Source organism: Cuculus canorus, chromosome 2 (genome assembly GCF_017976375.1).
Source record: "Cuculus canorus isolate bCucCan1 chromosome 2, bCucCan1.pri, whole genome shotgun sequence".
NCBI classification, from domain to species: domain Eukaryota; kingdom Metazoa; phylum Chordata; class Aves; order Cuculiformes; family Cuculidae; genus Cuculus; species Cuculus canorus.
Window position 1 is genome coordinate 155574758 of NC_071402.1, and position 20345 is coordinate 155595102.

At 47.9% G+C, this 20345-nt stretch overlaps 1 protein-coding gene across 1 annotated transcript; it reads right to left on the reverse strand.

Moving 5' to 3' along the window:
• Nucleotides 1–4253: 4253 nt before the first annotated feature.
• Nucleotides 4254–19524, reverse strand: MYD88 (MYD88 innate immune signal transduction adaptor). Its single transcript, XM_009558339.2, has 5 exons — nucleotides 19050–19524; nucleotides 12609–12740; nucleotides 9235–9415; nucleotides 8056–8147; nucleotides 4254–5949 (listed from the first exon to the last, which is right to left on the reverse strand). The coding sequence occupies exons 1-5, from the start codon at nucleotides 19507–19509 to the stop codon at nucleotides 5795–5797; spliced, it is 1020 nt and encodes a 339-aa protein (XP_009556634.2). The 5' UTR covers nucleotides 19510–19524; the 3' UTR covers nucleotides 4254–5794.
• Nucleotides 19525–20345: the final 821 nt, after the last annotated feature.

The window sequence follows — 20345 nt, forward strand, 5'->3', positions numbered from 1 at the left end:
AAAGCCTCATCCAACCTGGCCTTGAGCATCTCTGGGGATGAGGTATCCATGACTTCTCTGGACAAACTGTGCCAGTGCCTCACCACTCTCACAGGAGAACATTTCTGCCTAGTATCACATCTGAATCTTCCCTCTTTCAGCTTAAAACCATTCCCCCTTGTCCTATCCCTTCAGTCCTTGATAAAGAGCCCCTCCCCAGCTTTCCTGTTGGCCCCCTTTAAGTACTGGAAGGCTGCTAGAAGGTCTCCCTGAAGCGTTCTCTAACGTGAACAACCCCAACTTTCACAGCCTGTCCTCACATAGGAGGTGCTCCAGCTCTCTGATCATCTTCATATCCTCCTCTGGACTCGGTCTGACAGATCCACATCCCTCCTGTGCTGAGGAGTCCAGAGCTGGACGCAAGACTCCAGGCAAGGTCTCACGAGAGCAGAGTAGAGGGGCAGAATCACCTCCCTTGTCCTGCTGCTCACACTTCTTCTGATGCAGCCCAGGACACAGCTGACTCTGGGCTCTGAGTGCACATTGCTGGCTCATGTTGAGCTTCTCATCCACCAGCACCCCCAAATCCTTCTCTTCAAGGCTCTTCTCAATCCATTCTCTGCCCACCCTGTATTTGTACACCACCACATCCCATTGTCTGGTACAACCCCAATGGGGCTGAAAGAGCTGCTTCTTGATAAGCTCTGTTAAAACGCCTTCCAGTAATGCCAGCCTAGCTGGGTCTGTATCTTTTTAGTGCCTTATTGAAATATATTTTGAGGATGCTCAAACAACATTTTCCCAGCCCTTATTATGCATAATTGCATTTTCTTCCCTCTGCTAATTTTCCTCCTGTAAACGTGCCCTCTAGACCATGTAGTGCCTCAATCATGTTCAAGCAATGCTTTTCATGTCAGTGTAATGATGAGCAGAATTTGATCCCTCCAGAGGCTGGACTTCATCTCTGAGTCACCATCAAGCTTAGAACATTTTGCAGTAGTTTGTGAATTGCACCAGGTAAACCCTGCCCTCCTGTAAATGAGGAAACGGTGCTGACATTCCTGCATCAAAGTGAAACAGAGGATTGGGAATATTTCTTCTGTCATAAGAGGAATGATGCATGGAAAAGAGTTACTGTAGCCTGACCCCCCGGTCCCACCTGAGTTAAAGCACACTCACGCTCAAATATAGGCAAAAATCACAAACTGCTGAAAGCCACACAAAAGCTGTGCTGAAAGTGATGGGATACCAGCACTTCTGGGAGCGCGGCTCTCCTGGCAGGCTGCTCCTGCTGGCCATTTCCACCTAGAATAATGTATTCAGGGCTGCTTTACATACCCCTGTCCATATGTTCACTTGTAGTAGCCATAGCAAAGACATTACTTCATATGCTTTACAGAGAATATCATCCTGCAAGCGGCTTATCTTGCAGCCTCTCCGCTTGTGAAAGACAGCTCGTCCTTGACCTCCAGGAATTCCTTCCAACCAACACTTCCATCATTCAGTGATCCCTCGCCTTTTCCTGTGGCAAGGCCTTGGCCCGACAGCTGCGGGGTTTGTAAGTTATTTCCCTGTCTCGGGTTGACTCCGAGCCAAAGGAAATAAAGCTGGCAAACCCCTCCAGATGGCTCCACTGCCATGCGTCCCCTGCCGGGGCCTCCAGAAAGGCTGTGGAGCGGGAGAGAACCACGAGCCTCCCTGTGTGCTGGGGGCAGAGAGGGGAACCCTTGGCTCCCTCCCCTCCAGCCTTTGGGTACCGGAGCAGAAGCAAGGCCAGGGTGGTGACAGACAAGACCGCAAAGCCAAAAATGAGACCTGGAGAGAAACAACGTGTGCCAGAGGTACAGCTCCTGTATAATTTTCCTCTCAACGTGACACAAATCTACCTCTCCCCCTTCCAGGCATGGCCAAAAGCCTTCACTGGGGAAGCTGATTAGGAAAACAAGGAAACCAAAAAGAACCAGCCCATATTATTTCTCAGTAACACTTCATTTTGCAACCTACTATTTATTCTTCGATGCCCACGAAGGAGACTCAGCCTGCTGGGTTTTAATTCTTTATTTTATAAAGTCTTCACAAGTAGCAAAAGTTTGGTTTTTTGAGAAGGAAATAAAACCACTGAATCACTGACTATTTTCAGCACGGCTATAAAACATGTGCTCTTCCAAAGATTTATATCAGGATAGAAAGTAATATAACTATATATGGCTATATATAAAAATAATGATTTGATACTAACAGGTTCCGCTAGGACAATTTCAATGAGGGAACAAAATGGAAAAAAAAATAACATCACCATTTTGTAAATCCCTTTTTTTAAAGGTGCTCAAAATTCTGACCTTCCGCTCAGCATGAAAGGGAGAAGAGAACCCCGACTGCCACTGGAACGTGTTTACAATGACCCAGGTTTGTATCATCATTGATGTTACACTTCATAAAGTTACCACAATGAGGCAGATGGGAAAGTGTCAGGCGTGCATGAACTCTGTTTATCGCATAGAAAAAGATCAATATTTAAAGCACATTTTATGTTTGAGGGCTGTTACCTCACTCTATACTAAAATAATTACTGTAGGCTACAAGGCGATTGTATCTGTTTGCAATAAAGCAGCAGTGTGTCATCAGCAATACCTGCCTGGCATCTGAGCCAGGCAGACAGATGGGCCAGGGCACAGAGAGCTGGGGGATAACGAGATCCTGCTGAAGCACTGACATCTTTCACAATTATCTGGAATATTGGATTTATCCACTGGAAGCCAGAAAGTTTAGAAATTCAGCCCGTTTTTGCTTTCTCTTGCAGAGCAATGCTTTCCCTGTTTGGTGATCAACAGATGATCATCTGCCACAAACATGACGATTTTTGCTGCCATTCTTTTCTCCTCATTTATATCCCATCCCAAACCACCTGTCAGGACTCACACAGAAGACTCTGCATGAGGTTCAACCTGCCAAAACTCTCTCTGCTTTTGGTATAGCCTCCTTAGAAGATGCAAGGGGCAGAGGAAGAAAACCCACTCCTCTCATCTCCATCCCAGACTCTGACCATGACAACAGGTCATGGTCAACAGGTGGCACAGTGGGTCCACCCCTGCCATCTCTACTCCATCCTAGCCAGGGCAGGACCCTCGCAGGGTGCCAGCACGGGCCGTTCCTCCATCCCAGCCAGCGGGCAAAATCGCCCACAGGGTGCAGGCACAGGCCATCCCTCCCTCTGGCATCTGCAGCGCCATCTCCCAGGCTTGTGCTCCCCCTTCATTTGTTACCAGAGTCATTCCAGCTCTGGAAACAAGAGGAAACTGTTTCGGTCCTGCAAGTAATGACCCATAATTAATGTTTATAGACACTCCAGAGTATGAGTATTCACCAAGCCCTAGGAACGCCTGGGGATCAAGCAGCCTGCAAAAATTCTTCTATAATTAACATTTAACAATTATGCAGAAACCCCGAGGCAAGCAGCTGTCTCTGCTTCTGCAGGAGAGGCCTGAGGGCAATGGAACATGAAGACAAACTATTTAGAAACCCTTAATCACCTTAACTTTTCTCCTCTTGGACTTCTCACTTGTTTTAGCAAGACAGAAAGGTGCAAACATCACCTTGGCACAATGGCAGCAGCGACATCTGCAGAAGAGATTAAAGAACACCCATCCCACAGCCTGGCATTAATGTGAGGTGTGTGAGGAAGCTTCGCCATGTCCAGGCTGAGGGCTGGCTGCCATCAGCAGGAGGAAGCAGCAGGGACAGGGCTCTGCGGTACCCTGGTAAGAGAGTGTTCCCTGACAAGGTGGGCAAGGAAAAGGCAGGAGCAAACATTTCTGTCTGCACCTCAGCCCTGGTAACACTTTAAACAAGTCCTAAAAAAAAAATTACATCCAGCTACAACCTCAACAATGTAAACTAGTACAATATTCAGCTGTAAAATCAACAGGAGTCAGTGGCTGAAGGAAGGAACGAAGTGGCAAAGTTCAAGCAACTGCAGATACATAAGCGAGAGTACTCTTCTCAATTTAGGAAGTCAATATTTACTGAAAAATTGTTTAACGTGTCTCTTTAAATGCTACTTTGGGCAGAACTCTTGCCCTTCTCGCCTGAGTACTGAGGGATGATGAGATCCACTCATGCCTCTGCAGAACTCAAGGCATGGTCTAACAAGCAGAGCAATGTCGCTGTTGCTCCAAGGTTTAGTCACAGAAATACATTCATCATCATGGCAGTTAATTAAAATATACTCTTTCCTATTAATGTCACATTAGACTTCAAATTTTAAACAGCCCAACTGATAATTTAATACACTCTTTATTCTGTATTGATCCCTTTGAGGCATCCCAAAAGTTGAAGTGTTTTGGAAGGCTCTTAAAAGTGGAAAAGTTTAAGACCTGGACCCATTTAGGTGCACAGCTCTATTCCTGGTCACGACCATGAGCATCCCACAATTTATGTAGTAAGGACTTTCACTGAAAACACGTATTTTAAGACTGAATTTCTACTAAAGAAAGGCTCTATTGTAAACACTTAATAAGATCGGAATGCTCATGTAAGGTCACTTAATCAAATTCAACCTGAACAGAGACAGACATGACTAACATGGTACATGAAAGTCTTTCCTTTCCAACAAATAACCACTTAAGGCAAATCCGAGTGACAGCCACAGAATATACCAGTGACAAGGGATTCATCGTGGAAATGAACGCTGGACAGGAATATTGTGATATGAAAGAGGAAAACACCCCCAGAAAATAAACCAAGCTCAGTAATTCTGCCTTAGTTATAAATACAAACACAATTGCTCTAATTTTGCAGATACTGCTAAAAATTGGAGAACCAATTATTTTTTGCACTGCTTTAACAATTAAAATGTGCTTCTGCTTTTCTCAGAGAATCATTAAGGTTGGGAAAGACCTCTAAGATCATAAAGTCCAACTGTCAGCCCAACACCACCGTGCTGACTACACAAAGTGAAACATCTATGCATTTTTTGAACACCTCCAGGGATGGACGCTCCACCACTTCCCCAGGCAGCCTGTTTCAATGTTTCACCACACTTTCAGCAAGGAGTTTTTTTGTAATATCCAATCTAAACCTCCCCTGGTGCACCTTGAGGCCATTTCCACTTGTCCTATAACTTGTAACTTGGGATAAGAGAGCAGCACCCACCTCAAAACACAGACCGAAGGAGACTGTCCACAAAGCACAGCTCAGGGACAGCCCACATGCATTCCCCTGTGCTGCCCAAGAACAGGAAAGGGGACATTGTCCCTGACAGGGCCAGCTGAGCCCACCTGCAAGGCTGCCAAAATCTCTCATTCTCATGGCACTGGGAGTTCAGAAAGTAGGAAACAGAGTCTGAAACCTCAGTTCCTGCAGATCACCAGTCATGGGATTTCAGTGGAATTTTAACAAAAAGTCAACCCTAGATATTACTACAGCCATCAAACAGCTATTAAAATAATTTGTTTAAACAAAGCTGCAGTTTGAGGCTCTGAGGTCTTACTAAATGCTTACAGTAGCACCTTTCCATATTAGACACTCAGTCTTTACATGTATATTTTCCACGTTTTCAGTGAAAATGCTTACTACACAGAATGCTGGGTGCTGTTGCTCACTGACTGGAGCAGGAACACCCACACAGTTGTTTTATTTCTCCTTCGGAGTTACAAAAAAGTGCTAGAGAAAATTCTTTGTTCCTGGTTACAGGCTTCAAACACTGATTGCAAGGATCCAAGTTCTGAAGTGGTAGAAGACCCTGTGTGAAAGATACCACAGTCCCAAGGCACAGCCAGGACAGGTTACCGAAGAGCACCTGGCTCTCATGACTGCATCACGGCAGCATCAGGGATTTTGCCAGTCTCGTCCAGAACCACTTTTTGGTGCAAGGATTGGTGTAATCACAAATGGTAATGAACCGTAAGATGCTTGGAAATTCATTCTTCATGCTTTTGCACTTGACTGGAATCAGCCGTTTGAGACGAGCACCTGAAAGAAAGTTCACACAGACAGAAGATTACTCAGAGCCACAGTCAGGTCCCGTATTCATTTTCTCCCCGCAACAGCACACATGTCACAAGACCCAGGTTTGGTCCTGTCACCCTGGAGCACAAGTTTCTGAATCCCGGTCCCTCTCTAAGAACATTTCACTTGAATATGTAGCAGGGCTGCATCTACCATGCACAGGGCGGCTTGTGCCGATCCCCGTGGGGAGCGATGAAGGTATAATGAACTGCAGATACAAAACAACAGAGCACAGTCTCTTGTGGAATCCAAACATGAGTCCTGACCTACTTACAGGTGTCTACAAAGAGAAAATTGAGAGACTAAGCTGCTTCTGGATGGTCAGCTTCGCTGGGTTCTCTCCAGGTTTTTCCTCCTATCCTGATTGGACATTAGAAAACATTTCTTTACCATAAGAGTGGTAAAGCATTGGAACAGGCTGTCCAGGGAAGTAGTAGAGTCACCATCCCTGGAGGTGTTCAAAGAATGTATAGATGTGGCACTTTGGGACGTCATTTAGAAGGCATGGTGTGGTGCTGATGGTTGGACTGGATGATGTTAGAGGTCTTTTCCAGCCTCAATGATTCTATGATTCCCTCAGGCTGCAAGCAGTACCCACCGATTACAAAGGTCTGCGAGGAATCACTCTGCTAACAGAAACTGCTTTTCTGAGGTACACACAAGATGAGGCAACTGCCCTGTGATTGCTACTGCTTGAAGGAGCAGCTCTTTTGCAAAGGAATCCCTCCTCTTATAGTTCCCCATAGGGACACACACTACCAGCTGAACTATGCTGCCCAGCCCAAGTGGTGACATTGAGACCTGGATGACGCAAGAAACCAAGATTACATAACCGCAGCAGCTGCTTAGGTAATCCATGGAGCTCCCAGAAGTCACCACCAAACCCTTATGTGTATTAGATACCCCCATGCAAATGAGTAACTTCCTGATTTCTGCAAGCCTGTGCTCACACGCATGTTTTTACTGGTAGAGTTTTGGTCATTACTGATGGGCACTTCTGTTGTTCTAATGAAAGATATGGCAACAAAGAGTGGTGAAGAACTAAAATGACTTTGCTAAATCTTGATCTGGGGCTGATGAAATGTGCTAAAAACATTCAATGGATTAGTGGCCAGTGTATGTAATTATCACGGATAGGACAAGGGGTAATGGTTTTAAGCTGAAAAAGGGGAGATTTAGATTAGATATTAGGAAGAAATTCTACACTACGAGGGTGCTGAGGCACTGGCACAGGTTGCCCAGAGAAGTTGTGGATGCCCCATCCCTTGAGGTGTTCAAGGCCAGGTTGGATGAGGCTTTGATCAAAGGTGTCCCTGGCCATGGTGGGGGTGTTGGAACTGGATGGTCTTTAAGCTCCCTTCCAATTCAAACCATTCTATGATTCTATAATTCATTCCATATTTATTTGCCTGTCCGCGATACTGCAGGTTCTCTGCAAAAAGCTGCATGTTCATTACCTGCTCCCTATTCTGAGCATTTACTCACATCCTGAATTTATTCTAAGACTTCTCTCTTTGGTAGTACATTTCCTATGTGGATCCCGAAGTGCTCCACCACCCTGACACACAGCTCTGTCTCTGCTGCAGGCACCCTGAGCCCACTTGACAGCAGGAGCACTGCAGTACAGACAGCAAAGCTCCTTGCTCATGGTCATGCAGAAGGTCAACAGCAGGGCAAGGAACAGAGTCCAGGTCCCTGCTCGCACAGCAAAGTTAGAAACCCATCGCTAGTTTTACTGTCTGCTTCTACTAGCAACAAATCTCTGTTTGCTCAGCAAAGGGCATTGCAGCCAGGCAAGCCCTGTGTCTGTATGGGCTTTCACACACGTCAAACATAGCTCAGTGCTGAGAACCCAGGTCTGAGACTGGGTTAACTGTTTTCTAACTTTCATTTATTTTCTCCTTCCTCACTAGTCTTTATCTGATCTGTTTAAGGACATCTGAGACTACCCCTTGTTCTGCATTTGTGCAGTGCTCAATAGCACAGCACTGATCTCAGCTGGAAATGTTACTGTAATAAAAATTATCACGTTGATAGGCAAATGTAAATGAGTTATTTGTGAGATCTTACCTGGGGAAAGACTAAGAGCAAACTTGGTCTGAAAATCACACTCATCGCTTTGCAGGTAATCATCTGAAATGACGACCACCATCCTCCGGCACCTGAAGATAAAGCAGTCAGGAGAGAAAAAAAAAATCAAAAGTGAACAGAGATGCTTCTTATTCTCAGTGGTAGAAGTGTGCACTCCTCTGGCGGAGAGATGAACCCGCTGGCTGTGCTCCAGCAGGAATTAACGACAGAGCAAGGTCTACTGACAAACAGATAGCTACTCTGCCCACAAAAATCTGATTACCTATACACACTCAGATACTAAAAAAGAAGAAATACCAAAATCCAGATTGTCTGTGCAATCTTTAGTTGATCTTCTGTCTCTATATTGCTTACAACAGCCCCGGAATTATCTGCTTAAACACTGCCTCTATTGACTGAGTAGAACCAAAACTTTTTAATATTAGAATGAACTGGACAGAGCTTTATTGTACTCATATTACTGTGAATTTGAGCTTTATTCTCCAATTTGTTGCTTACGTTTGTTTGAGCTGCCTGGTTGTAAACTACATGTTAGGCTCTTTATGGAAGGCTACGCTGCACAAGAGCCAGGACAGTGAGGCCTTACAAGGATATCTGTTAACCCCAGCTCCTTCCCTCTGAATGGCTGAAGTTTGAAACCCAAACACCTGCCCTGGGATTTTTCACTGAGCCTGGAACCTGGCAGGGCTGTGAGAGGAAACTGCTCAGTACTTCCCCTGTTCGCGTTAGAGAGCGCTTTGATGTCACCTGGCTTTCACCACACCTGAGTCCCACAAAGGTCTGAAGGCTCCTTCAAGCCAGTGCCAGAGCCACCACCAATGCTGTCGCTTCAAACTCTACACTGTGGAGCGGAACGAACTCAGCCTGGAGCTGTATTCATTTCCAAATCACCTCCAAAGGAGCTGCTACGGGATATTCCAGCCGAAAGAGAAGAAATCAAACGTAAGCAGCATCGCTACAACGGCATCTTCATTGTGAATGCAATGAAGCGACATGTTTGGGAATACTTTCCTTCTTGAGCCGAGCATAAAATAAACCCCATAAAGACATCCTCGTGGATTTTTACTCTTTCACTGGCACCACACTGCCGGCAGCATGGTAAAATGAATGTAACATTCCATTACACTCAGACGTCCCAAACAGGCACGGTTCACTCACCTCTTTTCTATAAGTTCTCCACTGATCGACCACACACACGTTCCTGGCAGGACATCCCGGTCAAACACACAGAGCTTCAGTTTGAACTCTGTTTGTTCCAGCTCCCTGATCATCTCCTGCACAAACTCAAGGTCTTTCTGACAGTAGCAGATGAAGGCATCAAACATCTCTGGTCCATTCCCTGAAACCATAAAAAAAATTAGCTGCCATCTTCTACTATAAATAAAGGTAACTTCTTGTTAGTTCTGGAGTCCTCAGCAAAGAAAGGACATGGATCTGTTAGAGGGAGTCCAAAGGAGGCCATGAAGATTATCAGAGGGCTGGAGCACCTCCCATAGGAGGACAGACAGAGAGAGCTGGGGTTGTTCAGCCTGCAGAAGACTTTATAGCAGGCTTCCAGTCCTTCAAGGGGGCATACAGGAAAGCTGGGGAGGGGCACTTTATCAGTGAGTGCAGGGATAGGATAAGGGGTAGTGGTTTTAAGCTGAAAGAGGGGAGATTTAGATGAGATTAGGAAGAAATGTTTTCCTGTGAGAGTGGAGAAGCACTGGCACAGGTTGCCCAGAGAAGTTCTGGGTGCCCCATCCCTGGAGGTGTTCAAGGCCAGGTTGTAAGGGTCTTTGAGCAACCTGATCCAGTGGAAGGTGTCCCTGGCCACAGCAGGGGGTTTGGAACTGGATGATCTTTAGCGCCCCTTGCAAACCAAACCATTCTATGATTCCATCAGCAGCTTTGACAGACAAGGTCTGGACAAACTGCAGAGGTAATTTAACATTTTACGAGCCCAGCCACCCTTCAGACCAGAGTCCTGACCATAATGGGGCTGGCCAGAGGTAACACATGCTGTGCCATGACTGCTCTGTTTCCCAGTCTGGCTATAAACCCACATTTGCTGGCAGGTGTGGGAAAGGATGCCGAGATGCGGATACGCAGAATCTGCAGAGACAATAACATTTAGCCACAAGGAGTTGTGGGGAGATAGATATGGGGAGAGCTGGGGTACCCCAGAGGATGCAACTCAGTGCTCCAGTGCCCTGGGAATTCATTGGGCATTATCCATCTAAAATACTGTAGCTCTGGGTCCTAGTTCTCTAGTTCAGGTCACAGAGACTCAAATTGGCCAACCAAAACCTTCCTTTAGGCCCTTCATCTAGCAATATCCTGACATCTCCTGTCCCTTGAGCTATCAGACAGGCCTTGAAATTTGGAACCTGCAGTTTTTAATGGCTAAGATGGGTGCCTGAAGACATATCCTAAGTAAATGGCTCTGGTTTCCAAAGACGTTAACGGCTGGCAGCTCTTGTTTATTTAGGAGTTATTACAATACTAAAGTGCTATATATTAATGTCAATGTTTCTCATAATTAAGTGCCTTAATACTGCTGGATAGCTTTCCACTGTGTTAGGTTTTTTCCCTTATCAATGTGACCACATATATTTTCAAGTTTTTTATGCCAGTTAAAGCCTACCATGGTGAAAAACTAGGTCAGGCTCTAAAAGCTGCTGAGAGAAGTATCAACCCAGCAGGCAGATCCAGCCCAAGAAGCATCTAGTCAAGCGGAAGGGTAACTGCCTGCCAGGTCAATCAAACTGGGTACTGCTTCAGGGACACAGCATTGTCTTAGGGGTTACATCAGGCGAAGCTGCTACATACTAGCATCGGCATATTGGTCTGGTCTACGGACATTTAATATCTTTATCCATCATCTGGACAAGGGGACCAAAGGCACCCTCAGTAAGTTTGCAGACGATACGAAGCTCAGCAGGAGTGTTCATCTTGAGGGAAGGAAGGCTCTGCAGAGGGGTCTGGACAGGCTGGATTGATGGGGTTAAGCCAATTGTATGGAGTTCAACAAGGCCAAGTACTGGTCCTGCACCTGGATCACAACCCCACATAACACTACAGGCTTCAGGACAAATGGCTGGAAAGCTGCCTAGTGAAAAAGGACCCGGGGGTGCTGGTCGACAGTCAGCTGTATACGAGCCAGCAGTGCGCCTAAATGGCCAAGGCGGCCAGTAGCGTCCTGGCTTGTATCAGAAATGGTATGGCCAGCAGGAGTAGGGAAGGGATCATCCCCCTGTACTCAGCACTGGTGAGGCCACACCTCAAATCCTTTGTTCAGTTTTGGGCCCCTCATTACAAGAAAGACATTGATGTGCTGAAGCGTGACGAGAGAAGGGCAACGGAGCTGGGGGAGGGTCTGGAGCACAAGGAGCAGCTGAGGAAACTGGGGCTGTTTAGCCTGGAGAAGAGAAGGCTGAGCGGAGACCTTATCACTCTCTGCAACTACCTGAAAGGAGGTTGTGGGAAACTGGGGGTCAGTCTCTCCTCCCAAGTAACAAGCAATAAGACAAGAGGAAATGGCCTCAAGTTGCACCATGGGAAGTTTAGATTGGATATTAGGAAATATTACTTCACCTAAAAGGTTATCAGGCACTGAAACAGGCTGCCTAGGAAAGTGGGTTTGGTACCTCCATAATCTCTGGAGGTATTTAAAAGACATGGAGATGTGCTTAGGGACAGTGTTTAGTGGTGCGCTTGGCAGTGTTAGGCTAACAGTTGGACTCATTGATCTTAAAGGTATTTTTCAACCTAAATGATATTGTGATTCTGTGATTTGGGGAAGAGTTGATGATGTCCTCACATACAGCAAAGGTGGCCACCCAAAGCTGGACTAGCCAGAGGCATCTGAAGGGGTGAGATGACACATTTCCATTCACCCTTGGCTGCTGCTCTGTCTGTCACAGAACTTTATGGGACACACACTTCCTCAGCCTATAGCTGCACACACAGCCCAGTATGCACACATATGGCTGCACGAGCAGCTCAGCACGATGACAAATGCAGAAGACTGCGCGCACAGCCCAGCACACAGCTGCACGTGCACAGGGCTGCACAGGCAGCACTGCTCACACAGCTCAGCAAACCCACACAAAGAACCCTGCTTCCTCTCTCCCCTCACTTCACACCCAGCTGTACTTCAAACCCTGCTTTCTTTTCATTCAAGGCAGGGCAGCACAGCCAGCGCAATCCATGCTGACATCCTTCCCCTTTTATCCCAATGCACCGTGCTTTCAGCAGGTGCCAGGCTGTGCTAAGGGACATATTTCTGGGAAGTCTCCTCCCATGTGTGTCCACTGGGCTCTGCCAGCCTGTTTCTGGGCATGGTGTTCCCTAGAATAGCTTTTTCTCTCTTCCCTAGGCAACAGGAGAAATGAAAACGCCTGCAGACTGTCAGGTAAAGTGTTCTGGCCTGGGTTGTGAAAAGCCACAGAGAGTCATGAAAGCAAACAGGTTTTATGTGCTTCTCATGGGGATCTGCTGAAGGCAACCCCAACACGAGGTTATCAGGTAGCAGTGTAATAAGTGCTTACCGTATGGATCATCCCTAGTGGTGATGCCCATCAGTTCCGATGTTTTCGGCACGCTGCTGTCCACTGCTGGCACTTGAAGCGGCTGGTCAGCCTGCTTCTGCTTCCTCTGTAAGTATTTCTTACAGTCCTCCTCTGCAAAAACACACAGCCAAAGTGAGAAACTCCTTTACACTGCTGAGTTCATTAGAAGGGGAAGAGCTACTTCATGGATCAGAGACATCAGATGGAAAATGCTTGTCTGGTTTTCTGTACCTGTTTATGGACCCGATGTCCTGGAATTTCCCTCACCCCTTTTTGAACCTCCTGGTGCTGCCTCCACCACCTCCTCTAACAATTAAATTCTGGAAGTCACTATTGTTGTGTAAAGAAGTACTTTCTTTTCATAGAATCATAGAATGGTTTGGGTCAGAAGGGATCTTAAAGATCATCCAGTTCCAACTCCCCTGCCATGGACACAGACACCTTCCAGTGGATCAGGTTGATCAAATCCTCATCCAATCTGGCTTTGAACACCTCCAGGGATGAAGCAGCCACAACTTCTCTCGGCAACCTGTGCCAGTGCCTCACCACCCTCACAAGTAAAACATTCTTCTCAATATCTGATCTAAATCCCCCCTCTTTCAGCTTAAAACTGTTCCCCCTTGTCCTATCCCTGCACCTGCTGATAAAGATATCCCCTCCTCAGCTTTCTGAAGGCCCCCTTTAAACACTGGAAGGCTGCTCTAAGGTCTCCCCAGAGCCTTCTCTTCTCCAGGTTGAACAACCCCAATCCTCTCAGCCTGTCAATTCATTTTAAACCAATCTCCTCCTGTCATCCTTATTTGTAACATATCCCAGCACACTTTAACATCATGCATTGTGTGCCTAACCGGTCTCAACTCTTCTCCTTGCTCTTATTGTTATGCACTTTGGAGTATTTAAGATAAACAATTAACCTGGGGACAGGGGTTAATTCTCATTTAGATATCTTCATATTGTCTTTTACTAACAAATAGAGACACACATTGGCTGATTCACACCGCTGGCCTTTGTCAGAGAGAACTGCAGGTGATGAGGAGTACATACACTCACTGCATACAGAGGGACCATGTAAAATGCTAGTGAGCCCATGGAATGGGCTTTATATTGTGTAACAGCCAGTGGAGATCCTCCTCAGCTCAGGCAGAGTGGGGATCTCCATCCCCTCTGGGATAACTGAAGAACAGCTGTCCTGTCACATTCACTGCTGTGAATTCCCCAGACAGGACAGTGACGTTCACAAAGCTATTATAAACAGATTTTGTTTAAAAATAAGTTATAAATCTAAATTTAAAGTTTTTAGAGAAATGACAAGAAACCCTGCATTCTATACCACTCTGCAGTATGCAATTACAGAAGAACTTGAAAATAAAAGGAGATTTGAAACCAGGAATTAAAAAGATGAAACTTCTAGGACCTTCTACTTTACTTAAAGAAAACAGAAATATGAACATCAACCAGAAAAGTACTGTTCATGCAGAGGGTAAGGTCCGCACAGCTGCAGAGCTCACCAGTCCAACAGCAGTAGCAGAGGAAAGGATGTGCCTGAAGTGCCGGGTGCTGGTGGGCTGTAACACAGAATGGTAACAAGTGGCTCCGCAGGACACCCAGCTCCTGAAGACTCATCCGCTGCTTGTACCACATAGTTCTGCATCTTGTGACAGGATCATCGCCAACCTAATAAAAAGTCAGGTCTGATCAAAGCTCTCCCCGAAGATGAGGCATCTCCGCCTCTCCTCCCTGATCCTCCCCAGCATAGAATCAACCATGTTCTCTACCAGCCAGAAGGTTCAGATTTCAGGTCTTTCCTCCCTAAAGCACAAACTCAGGTCCCACTTCTCCTCCAGATTCCAGCTGCCATGAGGTGTGCATGTTCTGTGTTGCGTAAGTCGGTGTCTTGGGGAATCAGGACTGAACCAGGATTAAAGCTTTCAATTAAAGTTTTGAATTGACCAACAGGTTCACAAGTTCCACAGAAAACACGGGCATGCAGACACCACCTTACCTGTGCTGCGGTGCCCTAGTAGCCAGGTTCACCAGCCAAAATAGTGCTGAATTGGCAAGAACAGGCAATTATAGAAGATATCTGCTGCTATCTTCTCATCCTGCTACAGTAAAAGGTTTAACAGGACCTAGTTCCTCTCCTGGTAAGAGTTATGCCAGACTGTGCTCAATATAGAAACATTCCTTTTAAGTGCATTTGCTCCTTGTCTGCTCTCCTTGCTTCTCCCAGCTGCAGAAGTGGAGTCTGTTCTTGATGAGTTCTTGATACTTATTAACCGCAGTGTTCTCCTGATTCCCCTAGGCAAGCCTACACACCCAGCTAGGATGGCAGCATGCTGTCATCCCAGACCACGAGCATCCCTCCAGGATAAACCTGAGGGCTTGGGCTCTCAGGTTCAAAATGAACCACCAGTATCTCATGGTGCAAGTGCAAACTGGGGGCCCTATTGCACTGAGAACACTGGTAGGTCCAGTGAACCCAAAAGGATGAAAGACATCCAATAATTTGGTATGGCTTAGTCCCCAGTTGGAAAGAGTGCCTGAATGTACAAGAAAAAGGACGCAAACCAACACAAAGAAGCAGCAAGAAACTCCTCCAATGTAAGTAGACCCACTCCACCCAGCATCTAACACACCACAGGCTTTACTTGCCTTTAATGGTCAAACAAAAGACTGAGGTCTTGGAAAGAAAGAACAAAAACATGAAACCTGAAGTGTGAAATGATCATGAGAAGAGAGAGGAAACACCCAGAAACTGTCAAGCAAGAAAGCTGCATTTCTATCGTGGGTCAGGAAAAACAAAACTCATTGAGACTCAGCAGAAAAGAGCACAAATGTACAGAAGCAAAGAGCTCTGCTTCTCTGAAGGGAAGGTATAATGAAAAGAGCTCCTGAGAAAGATCATAGGGCAGATAAGCTGCGATGGAGAAGCTGCATCCTGCAGGTGTCTGTACTCCAAACAGCATTACAGAGTAGCTGGAAACACGGACCTGCTGTGCAGACTGGCCAAAAGTGGAACTACTCAAGGACACAGGAGACACCGTTTTTTAGCATCCACAGCCAGGAATGGGGCACACGATGAGACGGGGAACTGGTTCTGTAGTAGAAACCACAAACTCAATATGTCCTCTGGAGCAGCACAGTACCAGCAGGTTGTGTTTCAGGGGGATGCTGTATCCCAAAGGAGTTTGGCTCATCTGTCCACACAAAGGCATCAGGAGGTCACTGGAGAGATCAGTGTCCAAGACATCTGTTATGGGCTAGCAGGTAAGACACTGGACCTATAAATGACCAGTGTTCATCAGGGACATCAAGTCGTGAGGGATATCCTGACACCTCTCAAATGACTTGGGATGCCTTCATGTGGGCAGCTGAATCGTGACCCAGATCTGCACCTCCCATGACAAAAGCACAGACTTCAGAAACCTCCAGACTGATGTTTTCTGGTTCTGAGCTGAATCTGACAGCTGGAGTCCTAACAGCAGACACAAAGATGCCCTTCGCATCAGGAAATGGCATCCATAAAGGTGCACACAACCGTCCACTTCCTTTCTTTTTAAAAGTGTAAATATCTCCGACTTCTGCATGAGCTCACAGTGCCAGCAAGAGGTCACAGGCCCCTGCTGCACTCCTCAGGCAAAAATAACAAAGCAAGGGATGGCCGTGCTGGATCAGGCTGAGGGTCCATCCACCGTTGCGTCCTGTCGCCAGCAGTGGTCAAAACCAGATGCCATGGGGAGAATATAAGAATAAAATAAGCTTACAGTGATATTTACCTAAAATAACCTATATTTTAGGTGTAAGCTACAATTTATTGTTATAATCTATCTTTTGAATACTTTGTAGTTAAGGAATTTTGTGAGCCAGAGGCAGCATTTTTGTGTTGAATAACCCTCAGTGGGTCTTTCTTCCAAGATTTTATCTGTCTCCTCTTATCAGCGTGACCCACTGCCAGGCTAAACTTGTGCTTTTCCTGAAGCCCAGGCTCCTCCACTCATTCTGCCATTCAGCTCCAGGATTCCGGGCCAGAAGAAGCCTAGGAGATGCCCAACGTTTTTGTGAAGTCTCAGCTGGAAGCTTCTGTTATTTGTTATGAATCTCTAAGCAATGGATCACAAAGCACATTCATTGTTTTGTCTTTCCCCAAACCAAGTCTTCAGAGCGTGTTCTTGAGTAGGAAGAACCATAGGAGTATGGGGAAACACCTCTATTCCTTCCTTGTCAGGCTTTCTACACAGATGAACTTCTTCATCTTCATTTATCCCCGTAACAGGAAGTCAGATTTATTATTTCTTCATCACTAGGCCACTAAACTATACTATACAATACAGGACTTCAGTAGGGTCTCTGGCTTTGGAAAGCCTGTGGCAATGAATTTCCCCTTCTGAAGACAATTCTTACAGCTGGATTCCATTTGAATTTATGTGATTGTGAAAAATACCAAGAGTCTAAAGAACATTATCTCAAACAGCACTGGGATCTCCATATTGACTGCTTTCTGCTGACCCTATCCTCATTTCTTTTCAGTTTGCAAGGAAACTATCTCCCCCTACCATTATGCATTTCCACACATCCTTCATGTCTCCTTGCAAATATCCTCCTATCACACTCGACCCACACAGGAACATTTTCAAACTGTTCCACATCTGTGTAAGCTCTCTCCTGGCTGACCTAGCCAAAAGCATCCTTTGACAAGCAAAAACTTTATTATTCTTTGGGGATAAGATTGCTTATCGTTAGCAAAATTATTCTTTGGGGATAAGATTGCTTATCGTTAGCAAAATTATGGGCGTACAGGAAAGATGGGGAAGGGCCACAAAGGTGACCCGAGGGCTGGAGCACCTCCCATGTTCAGCCTAGAGAAGAGAAGGCTCTGGGGAGACTTCAGAGCAGCCTTCCAGTACTTCAAGGGGTCCTACAGGAAAGCTGAGGAGGGGCTTGTCCTCAGGGAGTGCAGGGATAGGATGAGGGGGAATGGTTTTAAGCTGAAAGAGGGGAAGTTTAAATTATGTATTGAGAAGAATTTTTTTCCTGTCAGCATGGTGAGGCACTGGCACAGGTTGCCCAGAGCAGTCATGGCTGCCCCGTCCCTGGAGGTGTTCAAGGCCAGGTTGGATGAGGTTTTGTCCAACCTGATCCAGTGGCAGATGTGTCTGCCCACGGCAGGGGCGTTGGAACTGGATGATCTTTAAGGTCCCTTCCAACCCAAACCCAGTATGATTCCCTCCTGGAAGCTACACAAGACTCCTACAGATACATGAGGCTCCTATGGATACACAAGTCTGGAAAGGACTCTTCTGCTTGCATGGAGATTTTTGTTACCATCTCCCTGCATCAGAGCAGCAAAGACAAATACAGACAGCATCCCCCCATCCTTCCCTGGAAGCAAGACTGCAGGAGCTCAGCCAGGCCCTGCTGTTGCAGAGGCAGCATTCCTAGGACGAACCTGAGCCTGGAGCCCCCTGGAAAAGCCCCCGTGCCTGCTGGGGCAGAGGGGGCAACGGGGTACCAGTGGAGAGGGCAGGGTAAGGGGATACAGGTGCCACCGGGGAGTTGGGCTGCAGGGAAGGGCAAGTGGGTGCTCATGCTGGTGGGGAGGGGAGGTTAAGTGGGTCCCAGTACCGGTGCCACCGGGTAGTGGGGATGCCAGGGAGGGGAAGGGAAGGGGTTGCTGGTACTGGTGCCACTGCCGCTGGGGAGGGGAGGTTAACGGGGTCCCACTGCAATGGGGGCGCTGGTGCCACTAGGGACAGGATGGCAAAGGGGAGCTGGTGTCACCAGAAAGCGGAAGGTGTAGGGGTGCCAGGGCCAGTGGGGAGGGCAACGGGCTGCTGGTGCCACTGTCCTCGAGGTGGGGCTGGGAGGGTAAGGGGGTACCAGTGCAACCACGGAGAGAGTTAAAGGGGAGGGGAGGGCAAGGGGGTGTCTGTGCCCCTGGGGTGGGGAGGGCAAGGGGGTCACGGTGCAGCCAGAGAGGGGAGGGGAGGGCAAGGGGTCCCGGTACCCCCAGGGAAGGGTGGACAAGGGGGTACCAGTGTCAGTGGGGGGGGACAAGAGGTTACCAGTGCCCCCAGGGAGGGGAGGGCAAGGGGTCCTGGTGCCGTCAGGGAGGGGACAGTAAGGGTGTGTCTATGCCTCCGAGGTGGGGAGGGGAGAGCAAGGAGGTCCCGGTGCAGCCAGAGAGGGAAGGGGAAGGCAAGGGGTACCGGTCCCAGTGGGAAGGGGAGGACAAGGGGATCTCAATGCCCCCTGGGAGGGCAAGGCGGGTATCGGTCCCAGTGGGAAGGGGAGGACAAGGTGTTGCCGGTGCCGACGGGAAGGGGACAGTAAGGGGGTGTCCATGCCCCCGGGGCGGGGAGGACAAGGAGGTCCCGGTGCTGCCAGAGAGAGGAGGGTAAGGTTCCGGTGCCGGAGCCTCACCCACGCTGCCGGCCAGGTCGAGCAGGACATCGTGCCGTCCCAGGCTGCGGAGGATGTCGAGGAGGCGTCCGACGGTGGCTCCGCCGGGGCAGCGCCCCTGCCACTCCTCAAGCAGCTCGGCCGTGGGGTCGGGGCGCCCCTCGAGCCGCCGGATCTCCAGGTACTCGCAGCCGAGCTCCTCGGCCAGCGCCGTCCAGTCCGCGGCCGCCGCCGCCCGCGGGTTCAGGAACAGCCCGAGCCGGCGCCGCACGCCGTAGTTAAGCGCTACCAGCGGCACGGCGTGCGGGTCGGGGGGCGAAGAGGCGGCACCGGGGGTCGCCAGAGCCGTTTCCATGCTGGCCAGGCCGCCCCCGAGCGCCGCGGGCTCTTTCGCTTCCCGCTTGGCCCCGCCTCGCCGCGGCCGGGCTCTTCCTCCTCCTGCGCCGCCTCCCCTTGGCTCAACCGGGCGGTTTGAAATCATAGAGTCATAGAATCACCAGGTTGGAAAAGACCTCTTAGATCACAGAGTCCAACCATTCCTATATGCCACTAAACCATGTCCCTAAGCACCTCATCTACCCGTCTTTTAAATACCTTGAGGGATGTTGACTCGACTCTGGCCGAGTCTGGGCGGTTTAAGATCATAGAAGCATAGAATCACTAGGTTGGAAAAGACGTCTTAGATCATCGAGCCCAACCATTCTATCTGCCACTCAGCCATGTCCCTGAGCACCTCATCTACCCATCTTTTAAATACCTTAAGGGTTGGTGACTTGACTGTGGTGTTATCTGCTACAAAAAGGAAAGCCAAAAGTTAGAACAGACTGTGATAAAAATACGTATATAGGCATGCTGACACTGTTCCTCATGCCCACAGGCAGGAGAACAAGAATAAGTCCTACAGCAACACAGAATTCAATAGCCCTTCTCTCCATAAATGTGGGAGGCAGCTTTGCTATCTGATAGAAGAACAGTCTCGCTTTGAGATAAAGTGCTTCCCTTCTCCTGAGATATTGTTGAGAAAGCCTGGAAAGATATTCACTGCTCTTAATCCATCTCCCTACCATGGGGGAAATCATAGAATCACCAGGTTGGAAAAGACCTCTTGGATCATCAAGTCCAACCATTCCTATCTGCCACTAAAACATATCCCTGAGCACCTCATCTACCTGTCTTTTAAATATCCCCAGCGATGGTGACCCAACCACCTCCCTGGGCAGCCTCTGAAAGTGCCCGATGACCCTTTCTGTGAATAATTTTTTCCTGATGTCCAGTCTGAACCTCCCCTGGCGGAGCTTGAGGCCATTCCCCCTTGTC